The sequence below is a fragment of the Podarcis vaucheri genome, assembly GCF_965113315.1.
Source record: "Podarcis vaucheri genome assembly, chromosome: 7".
Classification (NCBI taxonomy): Eukaryota; Metazoa; Chordata; class Lepidosauria; order Squamata; family Lacertidae; genus Podarcis; species Podarcis vaucheri.
In genome coordinates this window covers 73,131,290-73,158,023 of record NC_138765.1, presented here as the reverse complement: position 1 = coordinate 73,158,023, position 26,734 = coordinate 73,131,290, and the positions used below count along the sequence as shown (strand labels likewise).

At 43.6% G+C, this 26,734-nt stretch overlaps 1 protein-coding gene and 1 long non-coding RNA gene across 2 annotated transcripts; one reads left to right on the top strand and one right to left on the bottom strand.

Annotated features, from left to right (window-relative positions):
- Positions 1-216: 216 nt before the first annotated feature.
- On the top strand, positions 217-26,734 carry TNFRSF14 (TNF receptor superfamily member 14). Its single transcript, XM_082230527.1, is given in 9 exon segments — positions 217-845; positions 847-870; positions 9,457-9,565; positions 10,265-10,390; positions 12,316-12,471; positions 14,008-14,098; positions 21,317-21,504; positions 22,486-22,502; positions 24,024-26,734. Coding segments are annotated over 9 exon segments (849 nt in total). The 5' UTR covers positions 217-821; the 3' UTR covers positions 24,138-26,734.
- On the bottom strand, positions 905-3,603 carry LOC309536600. Its single transcript, XR_014221664.1, has 3 exons — positions 2,751-3,603; positions 2,118-2,196; positions 905-1,222 (listed from the first exon to the last, which is right to left on the bottom strand). It is a non-coding gene; the product is annotated as an uncharacterized lncRNA (long non-coding RNA).

The following is a 26,734-nucleotide window of genomic DNA, read 5'->3' as shown; positions in this document are numbered from 1 at the left end:
ACGAGTGAACTTTCACGACAGGAATAGTGCTTTTAAAGAAAAAAGAACACCCCACATATTGTTGTGGAAATGTGGAGACCTGAATCTAAGATCGGGGGAAATGAAAGTTACTGAAATGGAAAGGTTTGCCAATGTCAGCAGTTGCCTGGCGGTCAGAGTTCAAGAGCCAGGTGGTATTTTTCCTAGCTTCAAGTTCACCCAACTCTTCAGTGCTCCGGTGGACCGATTCACGTAGAGTCGTTTCCTTTCACCCTCCTGCTGCCAGGTACTTTTTTTAAAAAAATATGATCAGAAGGACTGGACCGTTCCCTCCTCTGTTGTGATTGGAGCCCACCTCCTGCTTCCTGTCTGCTATTTCCAGTCTGTAAACAGTTCTGGGAAGACAGGATCCAGAGACGAGTTTGCATAAAAGGAGGAAAGGCAGACGAGCTTCAGTGCTGAGAAATGAAGTGGCTGGGGAGAAGTTATCTGGAACTGAGTGCGATTATTTAACCGCCTCTGGGGAAAAGAAAGAAACCACAGCCGGAGAGAGATTTTTATTTCTTTATTTTACTTTCACTTTTGGAGCTAGCGATCGTCGAGCTGTGACTGCTTCGTTTGACGGGACTCAGATATTCAGGGACAGACCTGGCAAGTTTGGTCTCGTTTGGCTGAAGGCCCAGAGGGCAAAGGCAGTGGGAGTAGTGGGAACTTCAGAATGCAATGTGCTCGGTGCTGGGAATATGGAGTCCAGAAATCCTGGATCTATAGGAACCGAAGGGAGGTAAACACAAGATTGCAGTTAGCTACAGGGTAATGACCTTCGTCTGCCTCGTGACTGGATGAAATTGGAACCTTCCTGGAACTCCTTCTTTCAGCACCATGCATCTGGTAAGCAAACTTTGAAACTTTGTGCACTCCCCCCCCCCCGGGGTCAGCCTATCGTGCTATAAGGGTGCAATAAAGAGATCTGCCTCCTTCCTCCTGAAAAAAATGAGGGCTTCAAGGAGAGTGGGTGTTGGGCCAGAGGATATTGCCAGCTGACCAGTGTGCTCAGCTGACCAGTGTGTGGCTCAGTCTCCACTAGGAATGGTAGCAGGGAGAATACACCTGGCAGATGGAAAACATTGCCTTTTAGAAATTAAAGCTTTTGTTGACTTACCTGGTTGGGAGCCATTGTGATGGGTCAGACTGGGAATTCAGGTCCCACTTGTTTGTTTCTAAGACTTCAGTATTCCAGTAACTGAAAGTGAAAGGTGCTTTTTCCTATGAGCAGTAACTGCTAGCTGGTGCTTATTCCACTAAGTCAGAAGGTACACTTGGCTTAGGATTTTAAACAATGGAATTGTTGGTAATGTGCAAATTTATTTGGGGATCAAACTGCGGGAGGCAGTGGAGGACAGAAGTGCCTGGCGTGCTCTGGTCCATGGGGTCACGAAGAGTCGGACACGACTAAACGACTAAACAACAAAGATTATTGGGTCAAAAGGAGGGATGGGGAAATTTATCCATTTGAGTTTCTCATCTTTGCGCTCATAAGTTCTGTTCTCCACATTTTCACATTGGTTTGTGATTTCACGAGCATTTGAGTGCACATTTCTCCTGATAGAACACATCTCCATAGGCAATTTTGCCCAATGTGTACCTTTTTTGGCAAAACCATTCCCTCTTACATAATGCAGTCCTCCAGCCGCCTGGCCCATCTGATCGAAGCCTGGGCTACCTTTGAAGTCACCTTTCATTTCAAAACTGGCGTTTGCCAATGGCATGGGAACTGATGCTATTTTTAAAGAAACCCACAAGTGCACCTAATTATATGACAGGCTTCTTGGGTTTTTGACTTCTACTTTTAGCACAACCACAACATTGTCATTACTCAGGCACTGAGTACGATCTAGACATCCTCTCTCAGCGACCTTCTTTTTGTGGTGGAAATAAATGTGGGACGATGGAGGGTGTGTGTCGGCTGCAAACAGTTGCGTGGGTGCAGAAGTGTCACGGGCACCTATTGGCTAGCGCCTGTGATGTCTGGTGTGATGAGTGACAAATCTTCGCCTTTCTGGTGAGTCACTCTATGTACTCAGAAAGCTGCATGATTACTATTTTTAAAAATAAAACCTCAAAAGGTGAACACTCACCTGTCAGGCCAGTCTGTATGTTTACAGGAGTGCTCATCAAGCTACCTATCGCAGGGTACCCTGAACTTCTTTTGAGAGGCTGAAGATGACATAGCTGGGTGGGTGTGTTATCCCACTTTATCTCCTCAATAACCATTTGAGGTAGGTTCAATGGCAATATGGTGGCTTTGTAAATTAACACAAGGACTATGAACCTGGCTTTGTTGTAGGTGGGCAGTCAGAGAATCTATCAGTGTGGTGTAGTGGTTAAGAGCGGTAGACTCGTAATCTGGTGAACCGGGTTCGCATCTCCGCTCCTCCACATGCAGCTGCTGGGTGACCTTGGGCTAGTCACACTTCTCTGAAGTCTCTCAGCCCCACTCACCTCACAGAGTGTTTGTTGTGGAGGAGGAAGGGAAAGGAGAATGTTAGCTGCTTTGAGACTCCTTCATGTAGTGATAAAGCGGGATATCAAATCCAAACTCTTCTTCTACTATACAACCCACAAACTCCCTGCTCATAACCCTACTTCCCTCTACTCTTAAGTAAAAGACCCCACACACTGTCAAGTTTCCCAGTTTTTGACAGCAGAAGAAACAGAAGAAAAACTGATAGGAATAAGTGGCCCTGAACATAACAATAAGTTCTCTTAACTGCAAAGGTTATTTCCTGTCTGGCAAGGCATTGTTCACTTCTGCATCCCGTTGTGTAGCACGATTAATGTCTCAGAGAATGTTACACACAAAGGGGAAGAAATGTTCCTGAGTGATGTTGGGTCACAATGTGGGTTTGTGGTGTCTCACTTCCGCAGGGTCTGTTGGCAAGACTTCTTGGATGACAGCGTCCCTAACAGCCAGTTCTATTTTTCTAGAAAAAGAGGTGCCAGAAGTAGCCACAAACACCTCCCTTGTTCTCTTACAATGGCAATGGCGCCTACCTGAGAGGTGCTGGAATTGAATTCCAGTGAGTTCCTGCTGAAAGAAAGCCCTGCTTATAGCCCCCCACGGAGCTGTTTCTCATCGTGCTATCTTGTTGGTCAAAATAATTGAAATACTGCTCCACCACATCTTCACCAGAAACTATGAAACTGGATTCGGTTTGGAATTCCTTTATTTGCTGGCACACATTGGCCAAATATGAACCGAGTTCTCTAGCTGAGGGGTGGGGGACATCAGGTCCAGGCCTCTGTATTAGGCCTTGTGGACTGTCCCCAGGCCACACTGCTCACTGGTCCAGCTTCATAACTTGGATGGAGTATATCTCCACACCTTGCATCTTTCTTATCTGGATGGGAGATAAAATGTGGCCCTCAAGCCAAGAAGGTTTTCCCTCTTCTACTCCAGATGATGCACAATGCAAATCAAATGCAAATACCAAACTACATAAAATAATATCACCATGTATGTCTCTGTGTGTACACAAACATAATAAAATACCCACATCCAAGGCCGGATTTAGGTTTGATGAGGCCCTAAGCTACTGAAGGTAATGGGGCCCTTTATATGTCCAGTTGGCCTTTGTCAATAACAAATTGTCATTGTTTTTGCTGTTGAATGGACTTACTGACCAGAAGGCCGGCGGTTCGAGTCCCCGCGACGAGGTGAGCTCCCGTTCCTCAGTCCCTGCTCCTGCCAACCTAGCAGTTCGAAAGCATGTCAAAGTGCAAGTAGATAAATAGGTACCACTCCAGCAGGAAGGTAAACGGCATTTCCGTGTGCTGCTCTGGTTCGCCAGAAGCGGCTTAGTCATTCTGGCCACATGACCAGGAAGCTGTACGCCAGCTCCCTCGGCCAGTAAAGCGAGATGAACGCCGCAACCCCAGAGTCGGCCATGACTGGACCTAATGGTCAGGGGTCCCTTTACCTTTATATGCTATATGGTAATTTATGGGCCCAATAAGTATCTGTATATAGAAATGAGCAAACCAGTGATATTTTAGGGAGCAGGCTAGCTGGTGGGGCCCATTACTTACATCATAGGAGCCCACACAACACAAACACTGTTGCTGTATGTAGTTTTATTTTATTTGATTTTTATCTTATATTTTGGAAATGTACATCCAGGGTTTTTTCCCTTTGAAGTTTTTGGAGGCCCCCAAGAGAGTGGGGCCCTAACCCATAGCTTGTTTAGCTTATATGTAAATGCAGCACTGCCCACATGTGTAGAGGTGTGAAAATAAATCTCTTAAGCACTTCCAAAGTAGGGACTAAAGTTATAACCAAGATCAGCTTTAAGATACAACCCCCCCCCCCAAATATCCTTGATAGCTTGAAAAATGCAACATCCTCCACTATTCTGCTAATTTATTGTACAGTGGTACCTCAGGTTACATACACTTCAGGTTACATACGCTTCAGGCTACAGACTCCGCTAACCCAGAAATAGTACCTCGGGTTAAGAACTTTGCTTCAGGATGAGAACAGAAATCGTGCTCCGGTAGTGCGGCAGCAGCAGGAGGCCCCATTAGCTAAAGTGGTGCTTCGGGTTAAGAACAGTTTCAGGTTAAGAACGGACCTCTGGAACGAATTAAGTACTTAACCTGAGGTACCACTGTATTTATATCCCACCTTTTTTCCTTCAAGGAGCTTGAGGTGCCATACATTGGTTCTCCTCCTCCCCATTTCATCCTTACAACAACACTTTGAGAGTAGGTCAGGATGAGGGGCAATGACTGGCCCCAGGTCCTCAGTGATTCATCATCATGGCCGAGTGGGGATTTGAACCCTTGACTCCTAGGTCAAGAACTCTAACCACTACACTCCGCTGGCTCTACACCACTACACCACACTGGGTAGACTAAAATAGCTGTGGGATCCAAGATAGCTGAGGGTTTCCTGGCAGAGCTGGTCTCTGACAAAGTCAGCAGCAGCAGAAGAAAGAATTTGTCCCCTTCTGTGAATGCAGTGCTGCTGACCCCTAGTCACCAGATTTCAGCAGAAAGATTTCAAAAGATTCCATCATGAGGCTGCAACGTTGTGAAACCAGAATTTCCCAGCTAATGTGATTCCATTAGTTTCAGGCTTCACTTGTAACCATGGTTCCCCTCCATCCACATTCGGTTAGCACATCACAGCTATTTCTTTGCCCTTCTTCTTATAACTATATATACTTGGCCTTGTCACGTTGTACATTTTTGTAGCTTTCCCCCCCCGCTCCCGTGCTTGCATTTCTCCCTCAGTTCCAAACCAGGAGAACCTGTGTAGTCTTCCAGATGTTGTTGGACTACAAGACCCATATTTACTGATTATCTGTGCTGGCTCGGGATGGTGGGAGTGGTATGTTCTGCATCCCTGGGTCTGGTTATCTCCCGCTTGGACTACTGCAACGCGCTCTGTGTGGGGCTGCCTTTGAAGGTGACTCGGAAACTGCAACTAATCCAGAATGCGGCAGCTAGACTGGTGACTGGGAGTGGCCGCCGGGACCACATAACACCGCTCTTGAAAGACCTACATTGGCTCCCAGTACGTTTCCGAACACAATTCAAAGTGTTGGTGCTGACCTTTAATGCCCTAAATGGCCTTGGCCCAGTATACCTGAAGGAGCAACTCCACTCCTATCGTTCAGCCTGGACGCTAAGGTCCAGCTCTGTGGGCCTTCTGGCGGTTTCCTCACTGCAGGAAGCAGAGGTGCCAACTTGAATAAAGTATTGGGGAGCAGGTAAGCCCTGTCCCACATAACTGATCACAAGACATGGCACATGAACACCATTTGAAGGGGAATGCCCATCAACTTGGGGCAGGAGCACCCCCTCAAAGATTTTATGGGGGGAGGGGAAGGAACCTCACCCCCTAGGAGTTGGCTTCTATGGCAAGTGACGTTACAGAGAACCACACAAAGGATTTTCTTGGTAGTGGTGTCTGCCCTGTAGAACTCCCTCCCTTCAGAAGTCAAAGAGATCGACAACTAGACAACTTTCAGAAGACATCTGAAGGCAGCCCTGTATTGGGAAGTTTTTAATGTTTGATCATAGAATGTTTCATTATTTTATTTATATTCTGCTGGAAGCCACCTAGTGTGGCTGGCACAACCCAGTCAGATGGGCAGGATATAAGATGATGATGATAATGATAATGATGATGATGATGATGGTAATAATAATAATAATAATAATAATAATAATAATAATAATAATAATACAGTCTGCAGCAGAATTCAATACAAATCTGCTCAACAATGCTAGTAACCCCACATGACTGAACCCAGACCCTGTAATCAATATGAAGCCCTTCTTTGGGTGGGCCTTTTTAGTGGTGGCTCCCTGCTGGTGAAATGCTCTCCCCAGGGAGCCATGCCTGGAAAGGCTTCTCTCATTATCCGGGCTTTTGGCCTTTATATGATGGATAGGATTGCAGCCTTCTTTTTTTCTTTCTTTCTTTTTAGCAGGGTGTGATCTGTAAGTCCTGCCTCTTGTCTGGATAGCTGTGTTTTTATTACATGTTCTTAATTGGTTTTAATGTACAGTGGTGCCTCGCAAGACGAAATTAATCCGTTCCGCGAGTCTCTTCGTCTTGCGGCTTTTTCGTCTTGCGAAGCATGGCTATTAGCGGCTTAGCGGCTATTAGCGGCTTAGCGGCTATTAACGGCTTAGTGGCTTTAAGAAAAAGGAAACAAACTTGCAAGAACTCGCAAGACGTTTCGTCTTGCGAAGCAAGCCCATAGGGAAATTCGTCTTGCGCAATGACTCAAAAAACGGAAAACTCTTTCGTCTAGCGAGTTTTTCGTCTTGCGAGGCATTCGTCTTGCGGGGCACCACTGTATAGTGGTACTTCGGGTTAAGTACTTAATTCGTTCCAGAGGTCCATTCTTAACCTGAAACTGTTCTTAACCTGAAGCACCACTTTAGCTAATGGGGCCTCCCGCTGCCACTGCACTGCCGTGGCACGATTTCTGTTCTCATCCTGAAGCAAAGTTCTTAACCCGAGGTACTATTTCTGGGTTAGCGGAGTCTGTAACCTGAAGCATCTGTAACCTGAAGTGTCTGTAACCCGAGGTACCACTGTATGTTACTTTGGGCCGTTCTGTGAGAAAAGTGACTAACAACAACAACAACAACTCTTCCTATTTATGTCAAGCATAGCGACCCTATGGGTTCCCAGATGTTGTACTACAACTCCCATCATCCTGGGTCATTGGGCATGCATGCCAGAGCTGATTAGAGTTTGAGTCCAACAGTGTTCAAGTTCTCTCCTGCTTCATACCTACCACTGAATTTATTTGCATGCGAAATCTTCACGCAGCTGACAACAATATAGGTTTGAACACCGTGACTGCTAATGAGCATTCCGAAAAACGCCTTTACAAGTCACAAAACAACTCCAGGTTTGTTTGCTCTGGGAATTTCCCTGTGCATAGGTCGATTCTTTGTTTACTTCCTCCGCCCCACCCACTTTGATAGACAGGCACAGAATGCCACCTTGTGGTGAAATAAAAGAAGTACAGTATGTTTTTGAGCTCCTGTTCCTTGCCTTGCCCCTGAACATTTTAAAAACATTCTCTAGCAGCACAATTCTCAGCATGTTTACTCCGAAGTAAATTGCACTGTATTCATTGGGCTTTCTCCCAAGCAAGTGTGCACAGGAATGCATTTGATGTACGGATGGGAGAAAAAGTCAGCTCAGTGCAGTTTTGAAAGCAAATCACCCCAATTTACTTGTTCCAACACAATATGAGCCTCCTTTAAAAATGTGCACTGCTCCATATTTTGCAGTGCAGCTTTTCAGCCATGGATGGATGCATAGAAAGGCACATGTTCATGAAAATAAGATACAAAAATGCATTGGGTGATATCTTAAGTCCTGCTCAGAGTAGATCCACTGGGTTGCATCTATGGCCAGTCCTAAGAGTAGACCCATTGAAATTATTGACTAACATAGGTGTACTAAATTTGTCCCACATTTGGTGTGCATTTAATTCCAGCCACTTGTGTTCAGAGCATTGGTGCCATCAACTGGGCTTTGAGGGCACCATCAGCAGAGGCAGTCTTGGAATAGCACGGCTGATGCAAGCACAGTGTACAACACAACAGGAGAGGCAGCCTTCCCACTGAATTTTAGTGTCGCACAGAAGTCCACTGAAATTTGAGAGCCCAAAGTCTGCCACTGCCATGATCAGGCCTACCTAGCCAGGCAGGTCTGAGCAACTGTCAAAGGGCAGCAAGGCTCTGGCTGGTGTGTGTCTGTGTGTGTTGGAGGGAAAGAGGTGAGAATCCAAGTCAGGCTTCAGAGAAGCACATTGAAACCAGGAAGAGGTTGTTCTTGCTTAGGAGAAGTTGTGAGTGCAAAAGGAAATGCTTTATGGCACTTCCTGTTCCAGAGGCTGGCATTGTCCTCAGGAAAGTCCCTGGCTACTATGCTAGTCAGTTTCTGGTCAGTGTTTGTTTTGCATGTCTTAATTCGTAAGTCTGTTCAGTACCGTTTCTGCATTAAGGTCTGACTTAAAAATAAATACATAAACATGAAAATTCGTATTTCAGTAGCTATTCAAATACAGTGGACGCTCGGGTTGCGAATCTGATCCGTGCAGGAAGCATGTTCGCAACCCGCAGCATTCGCAACCCACAGCGCCATGTGTGCGCATGCACGGGTTGCGATTCGGCTCTTCTGCACATGTGCAAAGCACGATTTAGCGCTTATGCGCATGCACCAAATCCTGGAAGTAACTAGTTCCGGTACTTCCGGGTTCTGCGTGGTGTGTAACCCGAAATTATGCAACCCAAAGCATCTGTAACCCAATGTATGACTATACATATTTAACAACCAATCTGAAACCAAGATCTATTGGGATTAGAGAGTTTGGTTGCAGTGGATGCTGGGCTTTCCCAGTTCTGACAGGGCCCTAGAGTCCACCTTTCTCCTTCCCAAGGCTGGGCAAGCCCTTACCAGGCTTTGGGAATGAGGTAGGACGGCTCTAGGACACCTCCTTTCGAAAGCCTGGCTTAAGCCGGTACTGCAAAGGCTGGGGGGGGGGGGAGAGCGTCAGATGCCTCCACACAAGATGGCATATTACCAAGGTCCACCCCTGTAGAAATGAACCTGTTGTACAAAGGTAAAATTCACAATGGTCAAACTCACCGCTAGCATGGAAGGCTACCTAGAATGTAGCTCTCAGGCTCAATGAAGCAGCAACCTGACAGGAGGTTCATATCATTTTGCTTCATAACTCCAAAAATCTAGGGGAGAAAGTCATAAGTTCAAGAGCATTCCTGTTTCCTGCCCAAACTTTTCAGTCTGCTGTTTCACATCCTTTTTTGCCTTTCGTGGGGTGGGCCAGGGAGAACGATAGGAGTAATTCAAGAATGCACTGAGCCGGGCACAGTGAGACTAAAGGCTCCTTTCTCTCTCCTTTTTGTTCTCCTTGAAAGAACTTCTGCATCTTTCTCGCAACACAGCTGCTTCTCTACCAGAAAGCCTCTTCCTGTACTGATTCAGAGTATGATATCCGTGGCGAATGCTGCCCCAAGTGTAATCCAGGTAAGAAGGCATGACACCCTTCTTCTTCTCCCTGTAAACGGGGCCGGCCCATCCATTGGCCTTGCAGAGGCAGTTGCCTCAGGCAGCAGGCTGGGGACAACCAGGTGGGGGGGGCAGATCCAGAAAGAAGAGGGGCATCTTCGCACAACTTTGCTGTTTCTCCTTCAGCTATGGATAGGAACTGCGACCACCTACTCCTCTGTGTGAGAGCCAGTGTGGTGTAGTGGTTAAGAGTGGTAGACTCGTAATCTGGTGAACCAGGTTCACATCTCTACTGTTCCACATGCAGTTGCTGGGTGAACTTGGACTAGTCACACTTCTCTGAAGTCTCTCAGCCCCACTCACCTCACAGAGTGTTTGTTGTGGGGGAGGAAGGGAAAGGAGAATGTTAGCCGCTTTGAGACTCCTTTGGGTTGTGATAAAGCGGGATATCAAATCCAAACTCTTCTTCTTCTTCTGGTCCCCTTTCTTCTCCCCAGTAGCCTCCAGCATGTTGGGACTTCCCCAGGCTGCCTCATGCAGCAGTGGAGAAGTGGGGGGCACACAGGTCCAGCCACTGCCCCACTGCCCCCCTCATTTCCTTATTTACCGGCTTGGCCACACTAGTTCCCGGCATTGTCCCCACCCATACCTGGTTGAGGAGCCTGCTTAACAAATTAGGATTCAGAGGAGGGGCGCCATTTTCCCATTTGTCCACAGGATACAGAGTCGAAAGACACTGCACTTCTACTTCCAGTACAACGTGTGTTCCTTGTGGTTGGAGGACATACACGAACCGGTCAAATGGGCTGACAATGTGCTTTAAGTGTCAAGAATGTGAATCAGGTAAAAATTCTTCTTGTTGTTTGTTACCCAAATGACTTAGAATACATTTCAAAACATGAATATGAATGCATTATGCACAGGCAGCACACTGGTAAGAAAACAACACCATATCAGTCTATCCAAAGACCTTGGGGGGAAAAAAGGTTAGGTTTTTAGCTGGCGCTGAAAAAATGCCAGCAAAGGCGCTTGCAGACTTCACTAAGAAGGGCATTCTGCAGATGGGGAGCCACAACTGAAAAGTCCCTCTCCGTTGTCACCACCCTTTGAGCCACCAGCTAAGCTCTCATCAGAGTATATCTATTTTTTAAAAATGCTTTATTAGTTAAAAACAAAACAAAAACAAAGCAATACACAATGATCAGTGAAAAGCAATTCAAAATTAACATTCCTGTGCACACAAAAAAGAAAAGATTGAGTTCATCCATCACTAATTCTAACATGACTTCCGATCCCCCCATTGTGATTCCTAAGTTTCATTACAGCTGCACACTTAACTTTATCTCCCCTAAATTATTCTGTTATGTTAATTCTGTAGCGATCTCTTAATTCATGCAGAAATCAATCCCGGCCTGCCAAAGAATTTATGTTATTACAATGTTCTTTTAAGTATCCTCTGTAAATATTCCACTCTCTGTTAAATATTTGATCTGTACGGTCTCAGAGTCTTGCTGTTAATCTTGCTAGCTCTGCATATTCTAACATTTTATTTTGCCAGTCTAATTTTGAGAGTGTAGAATCTCCTTTCCCTACCTTAGCAATTAAAATTCTTGCTGCTGTTACCACATACATAAATATTTTCCTTACACTTTTCAGAATTTCATTGCTCATTATGCCTAGCAGGAAGACTTCAGGTTTTTTTTGGAAAGGAACATGTAAACATTTTTTTAAAAAAAGTTCATTATATATTGTTTCCCAAAATTCCCTGATTCTTTTGCAATTCCACCACATTTGGATCATGGTGCCTTCCATCTTCCTGCATCTCCAACAGATGTTTGATCTAGATTTGTACACTTGGGTCAAGGCCTTGCTCTTAATGGATGTAAGAAGAATCTTTTCTCAGAATGTCTTTGCTGCCCGCCACCTCCATGGTTTAGGGTCTTTGGTCACAAGGTTATGCGAGTGGCAGAAGTGGCCTGAGACTGTTTTCATTTCCCACAATGCCCTTGTTCAAGGCTATGTCAGGGTTATAGTGATATATTAAAATGGCTGCCTGCCACCACTAGGCAGGGCCCTTGGGGACATGTGTCATCACTAGAAGATACTCGAGGAAGGCTCTTGAGTCTGGGGACCTGTCCAGGGTGCTGAGCAAAAAGACTAGTATCCTTTAATTAAGCATGTTCATATTTCAATGCCTTGTCTTACTGATTATTTAAATTATGCATATATAATTGGTCAATGTTGCTGAACTGGTCAGACATTTATTGATTTATTGTAAGACCAGTGTCTGGCCTTAGCTGGCTACTTAACTGTCCTCATCAGCATCACAAAAGAATGAGCTAGGTTTAAGAGCTAGGTGATGGCGCCCTCCAGGCTAATGGGTGGGCATTTCTTCTGTCTAGCTGATAGGTAGGAGAAGAATAGCCAGGTGGGTGTGTGCTGAGGTGCAGGCAGAATGGAAGCTGGGGACACAGAGACATGCCTGATCTGTGCTGGATCCAAAGCTGTGGCTAATGGAGAAGAAAGATCTGTAGGGGTTAATGCTGTGATCCATCTCATGCTCAGCTTATATATATGTGCAGATAAAACCATATATCGTAAAGACACCACAGTCTCAATTGACCTTCCTGCCAAGGAAACAAAAGCAGAGCAAACACCTAGAACTCATGGATTCTGCCACCACTTGGAGATTGGGGTGGCATGTAAAAATAATAACAATCATAGCAGCGGCCCCCACAAACCCTCATATCTGTGATTGTGCCCAGCAGGAGCCCATCTAAGAGTTAAAGAAGAATGCACGTATACGAAGAACACAGTCTGCTCTTGCAAGCCTGGCTATTATTGCACTCAGTTCATCAACCAAGATTGCGAACAGTGCTCAAAGCACACCATTTCTCCACCTGGTTTTATGGTGACACAGCCAGGTAAGTCTCAGTTGAGATTTATTTTTTTTAAAAAAAAATATTTTCAATGCAAAATTACAACAAAAATTACAAACATTGAATCCAAAATAAACAGTACAAACAAGAAAAACACACACGAGAAAAAAGAACACAAAAAACAAAAACCCACATCTACAAATAAAACCATACCATCATTCTAATCTAGTCATTACATACATATACACATATTGACTTCTTTCCTTTGTTCTAAGACCTCGAAATTTTTACTCTTTCTAAGTTGTTGTGTCTAATGTAGATTACCTGTATCTTTATACTTTTTACACCATTTTTCTCTTTCTTTAACCCTGCAAAGCATCATTCATTACATACTGATATGCTTACTCCAGAACAATGTTTTTTCATATACTCTTTAGCACATCCCCATTCTTCTTTTAATAATTTTTGGTCCGATTGTCCCCTTATGAATGCTGTGAGTCTTGCCAGGTTTATATATTCACAAAATTTAATTTGCCATTCTTTCATTGATGGAATTTTTCTCCCTTTCCAAGTTTTTGCTATGAGCATCCTGGCAGCTAATGTCTCAGTAGAGATTTGGTGCAACCACTCTTCTGCCAATCTTAAAAAATAAATTATTTAAAGCTCCCATGTTCAGAAGAAAAATAATCATCACAGTGAGCATAAACTCAACCGTAAAACCATCCGACTTAAGATGTGCTTCATACAGGGAGGTGGGGAACCTCAGAGCCAGAAGCCAAATGTGGCCCTCCAAGCCACTCTATTTGGCTCTTCAGACTACTCCCAGGCTGCACCCCTCTCTGGTTTTGCTTTCCACCTGACCGTTTTGCCCGGCTAGATCTGATCCTCTGGCCTCTCTGAATGGAGGATGGTCTATGTGTAGAAACTAGTCTGCTGTGTAAATTTGCATCCATTGTCCCACCCACCTTTGCTTCTGGCTTCACCAGCCACTGACATGTGTCCCTTGGAAGGCTGCCCAGAAGGGAATGTTGTCTTCAGGCTGAAAAAGGCTTCCCACCCTCGGCTAAATACACCCAACACAGTTGGATCACCACTGGAAGAATAGGATGTTGAATGAAATGGACATTTGGCTCTTCTTATGGTTCTTATGTGAATAGATTATTGACTCTCAAAGCAACAAGGGACTACAGTGGTACCTCGGGTTACATACACTTTAGGTTACAGACTCCGCTAACCCAGAAATATTACCTCGGGTTAAGAACATTGCTTCAGGATGAGAACAGAAATCGTGCTCCGGCAGTGCGGCAGCAGGAAGCCCCATTAGCTAAAGAGGTGCTTCAGGTTAAGAACAGTTTCAGGTTAAGAACGGACCTCCGGAACGACTTAAGTACAATAAGACATAAGGACACAAGATGAGGCCTGTTGGACCAGGCCAAAGTCCTTTCCTGGTTCAGCACCCTGATCTCACAGCGACCAACCAGATGCCCCGACACACAAGCAGGACATAAGCATGGAAGGTGCAAAGGGCTCTATATTTTGTAGCAGCATATAAAATATTCCGCTTATTTTATTCTTTTTCAGGCACAGAAACCAATGACACCCAGTTCGTACCCTGTTCTCCTGGAACCTATTCAGAGACCGAGATGTCCACCTCCTGTGAACCTTGGACTATGTAGGTGATACTAAAGACTCTCTCACAGCTGCATTTCCAGTTTGTGGCTGTGTGGTGCCACATAGTCTTAATTCTACATACACCTCTTTCCATTCAGTGCTGTTTCCTTCCCATTACTGCTAGGAAGTTAAAGAACTACGCATGAAGATAACATACTTAGTGAGCTGTTAGCTTGGTTTGTACAAAGCTTAAACAGAGGTTAGATTATATCCAGGTCCAGAAAAACTGAAAGACAAATAGATCCACATTTGGCAGATGAATATGTAAATCGGATCTTACTTATTTGCCATTTTTCACAATTCCTGAATGTTGCAATACAGCTGTCGGCTGAAATAATGTATCAATTGTTTTCTCTTAAAAGACATATTTAAACATAAAAGTACATTGAGAATGGGGGAAGAAATTCAATTTTGTTTGCTTTTTGAAACAAAGCTACCAATTTTCTGCTTCTCTAATCAATACTTTATTCAGAAAACAATTATCCTTCAAAATTCCCAGTACCACGAATGTTGCAATGCAATTCTATAACCAATGTTTACTACAAAAAAATGTATATATTAGGGGTAACTGAGCATAAAAATGCACACATTCGTGAAAATAACATACACAAATGCATTACATTAGGGAGCATGCCTTTCAACAATGTGTGCATTAGTCAAAACAGCATACAAAAATGTGTATATCAGGAGAAGTTTGCACTAAAATTACTATGTAATTTTCATGAGGATTTTTTTTTAAAAGAAAAATTGCAATTTGATGCAACCCCCCCATATCCATATCCACACACACACACACACACACACACACACACACCATTTAAGATAAGAAAAATGAGAAACTGAGGGAAACTGAAACTGACCGATTCACTAATTCCTTGCAAATTAGAAGGGGGAAGGAGGAAGCAAGCAAGCAAGATTGTCAGTTAACATTAACAATAACTATATCTTACTGAACCTAATTTAAATGTGTAAGTTAATAAGGACTTCCGGTCGGTGCCAGCGCTTAATGGCGGTCCTACCTCCGAGCTCCGGAGAAGGACTGCTCCGCAAGTTCGGGTCTTACCCGCTACGGCGAGCGGGGGACCCCTAAAATCTCAGGCGCTGAAGCCTGAGAACAAGGAGATTCGGTGGGCACCTTTGCGCCCCCCGGTACTGCGAAAGAGCCTTTTTAAAGGCTACGGAGCGGCATCGGGAGTGAGCGGGGTGCTGAGAGTCGTCACCCAGCCTGCGGAGTGAAGCCGCGTCGCCATAAGCGGAGAGCGCCGATTCCTTCCTGAAAGAAAATTTGGACTGAATTCCCGTGAGTAGGAACTGAAAACAATTGGGACCCTTCAAATTCTGAAAATCGGACTAAAAGCGGGGAGGTTAAATCAAGGAAGTCTCCCTCCCCCCGACTGCATGAAAGTGAAAGCAACGGAACTCTAAAACTGCATCCGTTGAAACTTGCTTTTATATAACTAAACCGGACACTCAGACCTTAGATCTCCCCTCTAGCTAGCAGGGCAGAGGGGAGGTGAAAGAGACTTTAGTAACTGCACGACCTATTTACAGTAAAAATCCTCAGCTGTCTCAGCTAACAAAAGTATGAAACGGTCTGCCTTTTAGGACAATAGGACACTGAACTGACTTCCTCCTGTAAAAGTGATACTGCGATACAAAGTTTATACAGTGCCTGGCTACAGTACATCACAAGATGAAACAGTATATATTGGGAAACTGTGGCAATTTGTAGCTACAAGCCTCCAGTTATACTTGCTTTAACTGTGTTAAAAAACTTTTCTTTTTACATCCTTGGATATTCTCCTTTGTCTTTGTACTTGGACATTTTATTTTTGGCCATTTTGATTTGCTCCCCCTAGAGGGTAAAGTAAAACTTGGCATAGCTTGGGACAGTGGAATTTTCCAATGGGGAATAGCTCCCGTGGGAAACGACCTTGACATGAGTGGCTCACAAGAAGAGATAGTTACAAGAGCCAAGACCAAGCAACAACAACAACAACAGCTGCAGCAACAGACAAAGAAAAGAGGCTCAATTTCAGGAGTAACTACTGGATCTGCAGGAACAACAGGACAAGAAAAAGGGACGGCTGTCTCTATGGATGCCGTGACAGAAGCCCTGCTTAAAATAAATCAATCTTTGGAGTCTCTGACAAAACAGACTTCAGAAAATACACAAAAATTAACAGAAATATCAGTAAGACTAAACCAGAATACAGAATCAATAAATAAATTGGTGGAGGAAAATGCTACTACGCGTAAAATTGCTGAAGATGCCAAAGCTACTGCTGAAGGGACACAAGAGAAATTAGAGCCGATCGCTAAGAAGGTTTATGAACACGACGCAACTTTGGCCTTGTGGGAGTTACAGAGAAAAGAGAGAAACTTAAAATTAAGATTGATTCCAGAGAATGAAAGAGACAACCTCGCGGAATATCTGACACGGGAGTTTGTTGACTGCTGGGATCTTGAAGAAGACGAATTCAAAATTACAACAGCTTTCAGACTGGGCAAAAAGCAGGACAGAAAGACCCCGAGAGATTGCCTGATTACATTTAGATCCAAGGACGAAAGAGACAAAATATTAGGACTACACTTTGAAAAGGCCTTGCAAATTGGAAATTCAGCTATACAGATCTTCAAAGATATTCCAAAATATATTCTGGATTTAAGAAACTTCTACAAGGATTTGGCTCTTCTGCTGAAGAAAAACTCTATCCGTTTTAGGTGGGAGTTTCCACAAGGACTGTCATTTGATTACAGGGGAAAGAAGGTGAAGATAAAGACTATTCAAGACAAGGACAAATTTTTGGCAAGAAATCAGGAGGACCTACAGAAGGGGACAGTGGACGTACTTGCAGAACAGAGGAGAGTACTAGACATTTTGAATCTCTCGTTTGGACAAAAACCACTACCATCAGAAGAGCAACAACTTGGAGCTGGTGGAGGAGCTTCAGAAAAATAATAAGATGGCTCTGCAATTCCTTAGTTGGAATTGTAATGGACTTAATGGGCCTCTGAAGAGAAGACAAGTGTTTCATATTTTGAACAGAGAACAACTGGACTTGATATGTCTACAAGAAACTCACATAACTAGAGCCCATAGAAGACTACTTATAAATAAAAGACTAGGACAAGAATTTATTGCATCAGATAAAGTTAAGAAAAGAGGAGTTGTAATATATGTGAAAGAGAAATGGGCCCCAAAAATGATATTTAAAGATGAACAAGGGAGATATCTGGCAGTGGAGATACAAGTACAAGGAGAAAAATTTTTAGTTGTGGGAATCTATGCACCAAATGAAGGTAAATCTGACTTCTTTAAGAGACTTCATGAAACTCTGATGGACTATCTGGATTACAATATGATAATCATGGGAGACATGAATGGTGTGGTCTCCACTAACATGGACAAGGCACAAAGACTAACAGTTAGCAAGGAAGGGAGACTTCCTAAGACTTTTTTCGAAATGACGGAAAACATGGATTTGATAGATATATGGAGAACAAGGAACCCTCTGGAGAGAGAGGGAACCTTTTTCTCTCAAGCAATGATGACCTGGACCAGAATCGATCAAATTTGGATTACTAGTGGTATGGCTCCAAAGGTTAAGAAGGTGGAAATCTGCCCAAAAACTTGCTCCGACCATAATGCCGTGAGGATGGAGATGAAACTTACAACAACTGGTCAATTCAGATGGAGAATGAATGACACCCTCTTTCGAGATAAGGAGATCCTTATGAAGGCCCAAAAAACCCTAAAAGACTACTTTGAAATAAATTTGAGGACCGACGTGGAAAAGAGAGTGATCTGGGACGCAAGTAAAGCAGTGATGAGAGGTTTCTTGATTCAACAAAATTCAATAAAGAGAAAAAAACAAAATGAGAAAAAAGAAAAGATTTTGGAAAAGATAAAGGAAGGAGAGAAAAAATTAAGAACAAAACCAAAGTCCCAGGAGATTTTAAGAGAGATCAAGTTATATCAAACACAATATATGGAATTGATGAACCAAGAGATTGAATGGAAGATAAAACAAATGAAACAAAAGACATTTGAATCAGCAAATAAATGTGGCAAACTTCTGGCATGGCAATTGAAGAAAAGGCAGAAATTGAATACGGTTACAAGCCTAGAAGTGGATGGAAAGAATATATCCAAACCTAATGAAATTAGAAACTGTTTTTTGAGTTATTTTAAAAAGCTATATACTCAAGGTTCGCAAAATGAAGAAGATATAGACAAATTCCTTGATAAATATGGATTACAAAAAATCTCTCATCAAAGTAAGATGGATCTGAACCAGAGAATAACAGAACAAGAGATAGAGGCCGCCATTCAGAACATGCAACTGGGCAAATCTCCAGGACCAGATGGACTGACTTCTAGATATTACAAATCGTTGAAGGAATGGTTGACTCAACCATTAAAAGAAGTTTGCAATGAGATCCTTGAGGGAAAGAAGGCACCTGAATCATGGAAAGAAGCATATATTTCAGTCATACCAAAGACAGAGACTGAAAAGACTCAACTGAAGAACTACCGCCCAATATCACTACTTAATGTGGATTATAAAATTTTTGCAGATATTTTCGCAAAAAGATTTAAAAGAGTGTTGATGGAAAGGATTCATAAGAACCAAGCAGGCTTTCTCCCTAAAAGACACCTGGCAGACAATGTAAGGAATGTAATAGACATTTTGGAAAAGCTAGAGGTGAATATAAACACTAAAGCAGTATTGATTTTTGTGGACGCGGAGAAAGCCTTTGATAATATTTCTTGGAGCTTTATGATGAAGAACCTTCATGGGATGGGGGTAGGCCAAGGTTTTGAGAATGGTATGGCTGCAGTATATTCTGAACAAAAGGCTAAATTGATTGTAAACAACGTAGTAACTGAGGAACTTAAGATAGAAAAAGGAACACGACAGGGGTGCCCAATTTCCCCATTACTTTTTATTTCAGTCCTGGAGGTGTTGCTGAATATGATAAGGAATGACCAGCAGGTTAAAGGAGTGCAGGTCGGAGCTAAACATTACAAGTTAAGAGCGTTTGCAGATGACTTAGTACTGACTTTACAAGAGCCAATCACTAGTACGAAAAAGGTTTTAGAAATAATACAACAGTTTGGCCAGGTAGCTGGATTTAAGTTGAATAAACAAAAAACCAAAGTTTTAGGAAAAAACAGACATGGAAAAGGAGAAATTCCAAGAAGAGACAGGGCTGACAGTGGTTAAGAAGGTGAAATACCTAGGGGTTTATTTGACATCTAAAAATGTGAATTTGTATAAGGACAATTATGAAAAATGTTGGTCAGAAATCAAAAAAGATCTAGATATATGGTCAAATTTGAAATTGTCAATGTTAGGCCGAATTGCCGTGATTAAAATGAATGTATTGCCTAGAATGCTATTTTTGTTTCAGACCTTGCAGATTCTTGACAAGATGGAATGTTTCAAGAGGCGGCAGAAAGATATTTCGAAATTTGTCTGGCAGGGCAAAAAGCCCAGAATTAAATTTAAAATATTGACAGATGCAAAAGAAAGAGGGGGTTTTGCCCTGCCGGACTTAAAATTGTACTATGAGGCAGCAGCTTTTTGCTGGCTGAAAGAATGGATGCTCCTCGAGAATACGGACATTTTGGATCTGGAGGGTTTTAACAATGCTTTTGGTTGGCATGCATATTTATGGTATGACAAAGCTAATAGTGCCTTTAAAAATCATATTGTTAGGAAAGCACTATATAATGTTTGGATAAGATATAAAGATCTGTTGGAAAACAAAACCCCTAGATGGGTGTCACCAGTGGAGGCTAAAGCAGTGAAGAAACTCAATATGGAGGTCGGATGGCCGAAGTATTGGGAAATTTTGGAACAGGATGGAGATAAGCTTAAACTACAAAGCCATGAGAAATTGAAACATAAAGTACAAAATTGGTTTCAATACCGTCAAATAATGGAGTTTTTTAAACAGGATAGGAAAATTGGCTTCCAGGTGGAAAAATCAAAACTAGAAACTGAGTTATTAGAACCCAATACTAAGATTTTATCTAGAATGTATAACTTGTTGCTGAAATGGAGTACACAGGACGAAACAGTCAAATCGGTTATGATCAAGTGGGCACAGGATGTTGGGCACAATATCATGTCAGCTGACTGGGAATGGTTATGGAACACCGGTATTAAATTCACGGCATGTAATGCCCTAAAGGAAAATATTATGAAAATGGTTTATAGGTGGTACATGACTCCAGTCAAGCTGGCAAAAATTTACCATTTGCCCGATAATAAATGTTGGAAATGTAGAGAGACTGAAGGTACCTTCTATCACCTCTGGTGGACGTGCCCGAAGATTAAGGCTTTCTGGGAAATGATCTATAATGAAATGAAAAAGGTACTTAAATGTACTTTTCCTAAAAAGCCAGAGGCCTTTCTCTTGGGCATTGTCGGCCAATTGGTGTCAAAACGGGATAGAACTTTTTTCATGTATGCCACAACAGCAGCAAGAATACTCATCGCGAAGTATTGGAAGACACAAGATCTACCCACTCTGGAAGAATGGCAGATGAAAGTGATGGACTATATGACATTGGCTGAGATGACAGGCAGAATCCGCGACCAACGAAAGGAGATGGTGGAAGAAGAATGGAGAAAATTTAAAAGCTACCTTAAGGACTATTATAAACTTAATGAATGTTAAAGTGTTGTGGTTTTCAGAGACAAAGGGATACAGTGATATAAGGTCAGAATATAGAGAAGACTAAGATGACAGAGGTTGGAAGTAACAATTGGGAGTTGCTAAAAATTATGGACATTGGGATGCAGAAAGGGGGGGGGAGGGGAAGTCCAAGAAAAGAGGTTCATGAAAATATGGTATGAAACTATACGTGTATGTTTGTCTTTTTAAGTGTTTGTTTGTTATTTAAAAACTTTGTAAAACCAATAAAAATTTTATATATAAAAACATAAATAAATGTGTAAGTTAATAAAGACAGCCTGGGTATTCCCAAATAAGTATCCAAGTGAAATTGACAATTATAATCTGTATGCACAAACACAGAAAGGTCAGAGAAATCTATCACTGAGTAGTAGATTGTCCATCCAGCTCGTTTCAGCCACAAGCAGTTGCAGGGTCCATTTTTACTGCCCTGCTGTTAGTCTCCACAAATATCAAGCCTTCTTCTGAACATTCACCCCTGATTTAACCCTTTCTGTTCAATTTTCAGTTGCAGTAAGGCAGGCATGATAGAAGAACGAGCCGGCACAGCAGTTTCCAATGCAGTTTGCGCATGTGTCGGCCAGAAACAGGTGCCTGTGCCGGTATTTGTAGCTACTACTGTCATTCTTGCTCTGCTGGTTCTTGCCTTAATATGTGGCTTCATAATATGGCAATGGAGGAAGCGCATCAAAAAACGTAAGTGTGCAACAAGTGCATGTGTAGTTAAGCAAAAACAAATCCAGAACCTGCATTCCTGTGTCTTGCAAGTGGAACTCTACTTTGAGCAGTCAAAAATCTCCCCCAACCCCAGTTCATTTGGTCTGCTTGCCTTTTGCTTGATTGGAGAGGACAAAGAAAGTATACTTGGCTTTTAAGCTAGAGACGAGGGACATCAGGCCTGGGGGAGTCCAATGTGGCCCTCCAAGCCTCTCTAAGTGGCCCTCAGAGCTCTCTCCAGGCCACACCCATCATTGGCACTGCTCTGCATTTTCTGGAACATGTCCATGACATCTGAAGATGCTTTTTGTATGCCTGGATGGAGGATACAGGGGGAGGGAGTGCAGAAACTGCCAGGTGTACAGAGGTAAATTTTACATTCATTCCTCAGCCCATTTATCTCTCTGGTTCCATCCACTACTGCCATGTGACTCTCGGAAAAATGTCTGGAAGGGAATTTGGCCCTTGATCTGAAAAAAGGGTTTACCAAGCCCTGTCCAAAGTGAAATACTTTTGATGGACAGATGTCATTCAACTTCTCTCTGGCTTGCTTGATCAGTGATGTCTCCTTAACACATGCAAGTTGGTTCTTTTATGGCACACCTGTGATGTGATGTGCTCTTATTAACCTCAGTGGATTAGTATGGGTTGTATCTAACTAAATTAGAGTAAACCCACTGAGGTTAGTGGACCTGAGTTAGTCATATCCATTAATTTCTATGGGTCTACTCTGAGTAGAACTTAGTTGGCTGCAACCTCAAGCCAACAGGTTCAAATTAGGAGAAAGGGGTTTTTGGTTTTGCCTTTTTTTAGCTAAACATTAAGGAGGGCCAGTCTGCCTGGTCAATGCTGCTCCTTCTATTCTCAAATGGAGGCATTTTAGAAAATCTCATCTAGAAATGTCTTTTACTGGGTTTTTGGAAGAAAAGAGAAAAAAAGCTCTTCTCTTCTTCTTCACAGGTGCTGCCAGAGTACAGGTGAGTATTCTTTTATATAAGCCTTTTACAACTTCTTTTCTTCTGCCCATATTCCTTTCAACATGCAATTTCAACATATATTAAGGGTTGCTATTGCACTTTCTCTTTCTCCGTCTTGCAGTGTTGCCCCTCTAAGCTTCCTGCACTCTTAAAGACTTCCACTAACCCCCACCCACCAGGGGCTGCCGACTCTATAGAGCTGAGCTGCCTTTGCTCCCCCCTCAATACTGTTGGCAGAGGGTTGGGCCCCCTCAATGTTGAGAGGGCAGCGGAGGCCGCGTGTGAAGCCAAGAGTAGAACAGCTTCAGTTGCTGGCTCCTTCTGAGAGCACGAGAGAAGGAGCCCCTGGCTATAGATACTGACGAAGATGCAAAGTCACATGTGTGGCATCTCTGTTACCCACTGCCCACTTTTCCTGCAACTTCTTCCTGGATTATCTGCCACAGGGATGGGGAAACTCAGGCTTTAATTTGTTGTATTTTATCTTGTTAAGTTGCCTTCTGGTGTTTTCTTTTGCATAAAGTGACTGATACAAGTAACAAATGGATAAAGTACTGATGAAAATCAGTAAGATGTGGGGCAACCTCTCCTAAAAGTGTCAGAGAAATTCCACACCTCCCCAAGGAAGCAGCAGGAAAACCACCCCTGTTTTTGTTTTCTCCTCTTTTCAATAGCAGGGGAAGAATAGTCTCCAGAAACTGAGAATGTTGGTGTCTACACCAGGGATGGTGAACCTGCTGCCCTCCAGATGTTGCTGAATCCAGCTCCCAGTCAGTCCCAAGTAGCATGGCCAATGATCAGGAGTTATGGGAAGTGTAGTCATGCAACATCTAGGGGGGCACCAGATTCTCTCACCTGGGTCTACATCCATGCAGGAAGACTTGGGAACTGTGGGTAATATCCAACCAAGTTCTACTCAGGGTAGACGCACCAAAGTTAAGAAACCCAAGTTAGTCATGACCATTAATTTCAATGGATCCCCACAGATGAGAGGACTAACATTGCATACAACCCTGTACATTTGTGAGAGACACCGGGGATCTCTAATGGGCAGTTCTCTGCACCTCCCACCAAAGTGGTCGGCGCTTCGAATCCCCGCGACGGGGTGAGCTCTTGTTCCTCGGTCCCTGCTCCTGCCAACCTAGCACTTCGAAAGCACATCAAAGTGCAAGTAGATAAATAGGTACCGCTCGGGCGGGAAGGTAAACGACGTTTCTGTGCGCTGCTCTGGTTTGCCAGAAGCGGCTTTGTCATGCTGGCCACATGACCTGGAAGCTGTACGCTGGCTCCCTCGGCCAATAAAGCGAGATGAGCACCGCAACCCCAGAGTCGGTCATGACTGGACCTAATGGTCAGGGGTCCCTTTACCTTTACCTTTTAACCTTACCCCTTGGTGGTGCTGTTGTGATCAGAAGTGGAATCAGAGTTGGGGCTGGAGGAAATTCACATTTCTACTTATTCAGCATTGCCTGAATCCATCAATATGTTGTATTGATTTTAAACAAATCTGCCTTGTTCTAGGAGGAACAACGAAATGGAGTTTATCTCCCTGTTCAAGAGACTGACAACAATATGGTGGCACCTATGCAGGAAACGGGTCAACACCCTGGAGAACCAACATTCACAATGGCATGAGTGACCAGAATTTTTGGTTCGGAAAGCCCTGGTGCACCTTGCAAGCAACAGCCGTGGACATATGCACTGGATGAACTTTTAGAGAGGGGGAAACACATTAGTAAATGCAATAGAAAACAGGAGGTGGCTATTTTCCCCTCTGAGCTTCTCATCTTCCATCTTGAAGAAGCAAGTTTCAGTGAAGAAAGTGGGAGATGTGGAAATTTTCACTGAAGGACAGATCAAGGCTGAAGAGAGAACATATCTAGTGGAAAAGGAGAAGACCATCAAACTATGAAATTCATACCAGAAGATACAGTGATGGCCACCAACTTGGATGTCTTTAAAAGACAAATTCATGAAGGAAATGGATTTGTATGGACACTATTCAGGTCCTGCTTGTAGCTATCTGGTTGGCCATTGCGAGAACAGAAGGCAGGGCATATTGGCCTGTGGTCTGATCCCCAGCAGGGCTCTTCTGGTATTCTGAAAGAAGGTAGAGTGTTTCTGACACAGGAGGTTCACTACATCAATAAAAACAATGCATTTTCCAGGGTCTGAAACCAAGTTGGAACTGGGGGAGGATTTTGCTCTGTCCCTTTGCTCCTCCTCCAGTCAGGCCTTCACAGAGATTGGTGCTTTCTTTCTATGGAGTTCTGACACTAATATCAGATGGTGCAGGGAAAGGTTGGGCGATGCCTTGTGCCTGGAAACTCTCCCAGGAAATGATATAAGCTTCACTCAATATTTCTCAGATGGCGGAGGCAGGGAAACCCAAATTTACCTGCTCTTTAAATAGGGATGAAATCATACCAGGAGCATGAAAAACCCATGTGTGTGTCTGTGTCTGTATGTCTGTGTGTCTCTGTGTGTAACATTACTCCATACTGAACCCAATGAGTTCTGCTTTGCGAGAGTGTTGTCAGAGGCAGTATCCAGGGTCCAATCCCAGATCACAGACTTGGGCAAAACCCTGACAGATCATGGACAAAATAGAGCGCAACCAGCAGAGCATTGAGTGACTAGCCAATGTAACACCATCTGTCCAAGCAACCAAGCAGCAGGAAAGAGCAGGCTGCACCCATAATCAGAGCTGCTGGAATACCAGCAGCTGGGAATCACAAGTGAGAAGAGCCCTGCTGCATTGAGGTCCTGCTTGTGGTCTTCCCATTGAGGCATCTGGTAGGCCACTGAGAAGAGGATACTGGACTAGACAGGCCTTTGACCTGATCTAACAGGGCATCTCCTATGTGCTTAGGTTCTCCAGGCCAGCAATGTAGGAGTTTTGCCTTTCCAAGTCTGTGGTGCCTTAGGGTGTGAAAGAGACACGTGTGGCCTACCAGATGGGATCTGAAGCTGGATCAACATTGGGAAAGGGAGAGCACTGCAACATCCTGGGCTACTGGCAAGGCTTGGCTAGAGTCCAAGTAAGGTCACAGACAGCAAGGCCAAGAGGCAGCTGAGAGCAGAGCAGGATTCAGAGTGCAGGTAGATATCAAGAAAACCACAGACCAGGAATTAGGAAACTTTTTAAGCCAAGGGCCACATTCCCTTCCAGGCAACCTTTTGAGGGCCACATACCAGTGGTGGACAGGGCCAGAGACAGGGGTGGAAGGGGGGGCAACAAAAATCATTTGCCTTCATTCAGCAGGCTAGTTTCTATGCACGACCTGTCTCTATCCTCATGCAAGCCGGCAAGATCCATTATCAAAATTTCAGAGCTTAGAGGTCTAGACAGAGAGGCTTAGAATACTACAGCAGCTGGACATTCCAACATTGGCCTTCTTAGGATGAATTGGACCATGCAGACCAGAAGGGACTGATTTCATTCAACGTGAGGAAAGGTGAGTCTGGTAGTCTGGAAATGAGCAGTTGCCACTGTTCAGGTAACTCAGGTGAGGCCAGCACTTGTTCCCTGGGCCTAAGGTTCCTACTCCTGTGTTATTTGATTGGTTGGAACCCAACTGGCTTTGTAAGTAATTTGAGCACCTGCTGAATTAGAAGCTGCAGTTCTACTCTCTGGCCAGCTGCAGTGGTGGTGCTGCAGAGCAATAGCAGTGTGGAACAGGAAACAGCAAGGCAGCAGTTCCTTCCTTTGACAAACTATCATAGAGGGTGAATCGTGTGCATATCTCTGGCAAAGTCCCCAGCTGAAGACCCAAATGCCTTGTAGGTGTTCAGTTCAGAATAATGTGAAACCTTCAGTTCCTAAGAACAAGGTGACATCTGGAAAAGCAGAGAGTAATTTCCGTTGGCTAGCTACATATATATTATGGGAGAGATTTGCATTAAAAAGAACAACTAAATGTGCCAAGGGATGGGATGAGAACTCTCATGCTTGCAGCCACCACCTGCAGCTAACAAAATTTCATAGGGATTCTGTATTTATATCTGCATGTGTTTTGTAGGCTGTGTTGTGTAGTGGTTAGAGTGCTGGACTAGAACCTGGGAAACCACGCTTCGAATCCCACACCTTTTTTATTGTGGTAAGGATAATATGGAAAGGGGGAGAACCATGTAGGCCACCTTGAGCTCCTTGGAGGAAAGTGGATTATAAATGCAATCATTAATAAAAATGTACATCTGAAACATGCCATTACAACCCTATGCATAACTGA